The sequence below is a fragment of the Buceros rhinoceros genome, unplaced genomic scaffold (assembly GCF_000710305.1).
Source record: "Buceros rhinoceros silvestris isolate BGI_N320 unplaced genomic scaffold, ASM71030v1 scaffold5896, whole genome shotgun sequence".
NCBI lineage: Eukaryota > Metazoa > Chordata > Aves > Bucerotiformes > Bucerotidae > Buceros > Buceros rhinoceros.
Genome location: NW_010419207.1, coordinates 3,652 through 6,264, shown reverse-complemented (window position 1 = coordinate 6,264; position 2,613 = coordinate 3,652). Strand labels below are relative to the sequence as shown.

General features: G+C 51.3%; 1 protein-coding gene across 1 annotated transcript in view; it reads left to right on the top strand.

Moving 5' to 3' along the window:
• The window catches only part of TCEA2 (transcription elongation factor A (SII), 2), a 9,355-nt gene that overhangs the window by 3,093 nt on the left and 3,649 nt on the right, over positions 1-2,613 (top strand). Inside the window, exons 5-6 of the mRNA XM_010138807.1 lie at positions 893-983; positions 2,064-2,197. Of these exons, the coding sequence (XP_010137109.1) occupies positions 893-983; positions 2,064-2,197 (225 nt within the window). The remainder of the gene's footprint in view (positions 1-892; positions 984-2,063; positions 2,198-2,613) is intronic.

The window sequence follows — 2,613 nt, the reverse complement described above, 5'->3', positions numbered from 1 at the left end:
CATTGTGCTCCAGACCCTGCACCAGCTCCGCTGCCCTTCTCTGGACATGCTCCAGCACCTGAACATGGTCTTAGTGGCTCTTAGGAATGAGGTTGGACAGGCAGCTCTACCTGTGTCCTGTTAGCCAGTCCCCGTGTCTCCCAATCCATGCAGAGTCCTTCACTCTGAAATTCAAACGCTTCTGATGTTTTACACTGCTCTCTTGGACAGCTGTGTGTAAAAAAAGAACAAGAGGACGCGGTGTTTGAGGCGCAGGGAGGTGCGTGGCTGGCTCTGTTTTGCACCCCAGGGCTCCCCATTTCTCCACAGGTTCAGTGAGCATTAGAATCCCTGTTTTCCCGTCCTGGCTGGACCGTCACTGCCACAGCAGGGTGAATGTCTCTTTGCTAGGCTGAGACATTTATCTCTGGGTCAGACTTGTTCTGCAGCGTCACTAAAATCCTCTCCAGGGTTGTGTCTGTGGCTTTCAGCAGCACTTGGGAAACACTAGAAGTTGTACTCCCAGAAGGACAAGCCCATACTGGTGGCGTTGGCTGGAAATGCTGCTTTAATGGTGCTTTAGAGAACCTGATCTAATCCCTACTTGGCAGCCAGCGTGTCTCTGAAAGAAACACTTGTGATGGGGCATGTCTTGTGAGGAAGCTTAGCTCCTAAGCTTTCCTCTGGTGAGGAAAGCTGCTGTTTGAATTAGTTTCTACTCAGAGGCAAGTAAAAGGTCTGTGGGAGGCAGGGAGGGCTGTGAAGGTGTTCTTTCTCCCAGCACTTTTCTGGGAATAGGATCTTGCCTTAGGCCAGGTCTGTGTGGTGTTAAGGCACTGATTAGTGTGTGCAGGGATGTTGCATAGGGGCCAGTTTTGACCCTTCAGCTCCATTTCTCATCTTTTGGCTACAGATGCTTCTGAGGAGAAAAGTGAGGAGAAGAAGAAAAGCCTGTCCTTGCCAACATCGTCCTCGAAGGAGACCGGTAACTCGAGAGACCAAAGGTAACGCTTCCCCCTAACCAGCAATGAGACTGACACCGAATTTGAATGTTCTTAAGGCACTTTACATTCATTTTTATCTGTAAGTGTTTGAGTGGTGAATTTTGTGCAGTTGAATTCCTCATCAGGCTCCTTCAGAGCTTGTCCGTGGTGTTTTAACCAGAGAAATGGACATCTACAAAGTACAGTGGCTTTAGTGAGTTTCTTGATTTTCTTCACATCTTATTTCATGTTTTTCTACTCTTGGTTATTTGTTGATTTTCCTTTTAGTAAAACATTCCTCTTTTTTCATTTTAATATATTTTTCCTTATTTCTAACTTTGAACTTAGAATCTCACCACTTCAGTATATAAAAATTCCTCTTTAGGTCTAATCTAAATCTCCCTCTTGGAGTACCAGAGCTGAAGGCACCATTTCCTTTCTTTTCCTTGGCACAGCAGCTCCTTCTGGAGGGGCAGTGCAGGCTTCTCTGCTCCCTGCCCAGAAGGCAGTGTGCTGCTGGTTGCAGAAAGCTAGAGCGCTCTGTCGGGTACCTGTTCTCTTCCCTGCTGCTGACACCTTGGCAGTAAAAGGTGTGAGTTGAGGAACCAGCTGAGATGAACCTTCGTGGTGCCTCTTGCTCCCTTTCTGCTGAGACCAGTTATGGACTTGATGTCCTGCGGGGTCAGAGGGGAATAAATACCGTGTGTTTGTGCACGGTGCTGCCAGACCGGGAGCCTGCTGGTGGTCTCGGGCAGTCCTGAGTCTGCTTGAGTTCTGGATGGGTCCACCGGCTTTGTGATGTTTCCACTTGATGCCTGGTGGAATCACAGATGTTGGCTGGCGGCTCTGCTTCGTGGATGAAGCGACTAAACCTGCTGTTTGCAGCCAGCAGAGCCCAGAGCAGAGCTCGTCCTGGGCTGGTGGTGCTGGTTGCTGTATTGCTCTGTGTGCTGACCCGGGGCAAGTGTCCCTGCACCATTTTCCTCTGACTGGGTTTGTGTTAGGATTAACAGGGTGCTTGGCCACTGCCTCCTGACCCAGCCTGCTCTGCTCTCGGTGACCCAGACTGAGACATCCTGACAGGCAGAGTTTCTCTTTCAGCTCCAACAAAAGGCAGGAGCCTCCAAAGACTCCGACCACCCCCAAAATCACCACCTTCCCCCCAGTGCCCATCACCTGCGACGCTGTCCGCAACAAATGCAGAGAGATGCTGACGGCAGCTCTGCAGGCTGATGGTAAGTGCCGGGGAAGCCCTGCGTTGCCTGTTGTGCTTCACAGCGTTGAGATGGAGGCCTCTGTGTGAAGGTCAGCACCAGCTCCTCTGGGATATGTTCTCCTGGAGCAGCCTGGCCAAAGGATTGTTGCCGTGGAGCAGGCCTGTGGCTCACGGTGTTCCTCGGGGATGAGGACTGGGTCCTGTCTTGCTCAGCATATTCAGTGACCTGAGTGAAGGGACGGAGTGTCCCCTCAGCCAGTTTGATGCTGGTACCAAACTGGGAGCAGTGGCTGACATACCATCAGGGAGGGATGTTCAGCTGCGCTGCTGTTCAGCAAGACCTCGGCAGGCTGGAGTTGGGTGGAGAGAAATCAAATGAGGTTCAGCAAGGACAAGTGTAGGGTCCTGCCACCAGGGAGGAACAAACCCCTGCAC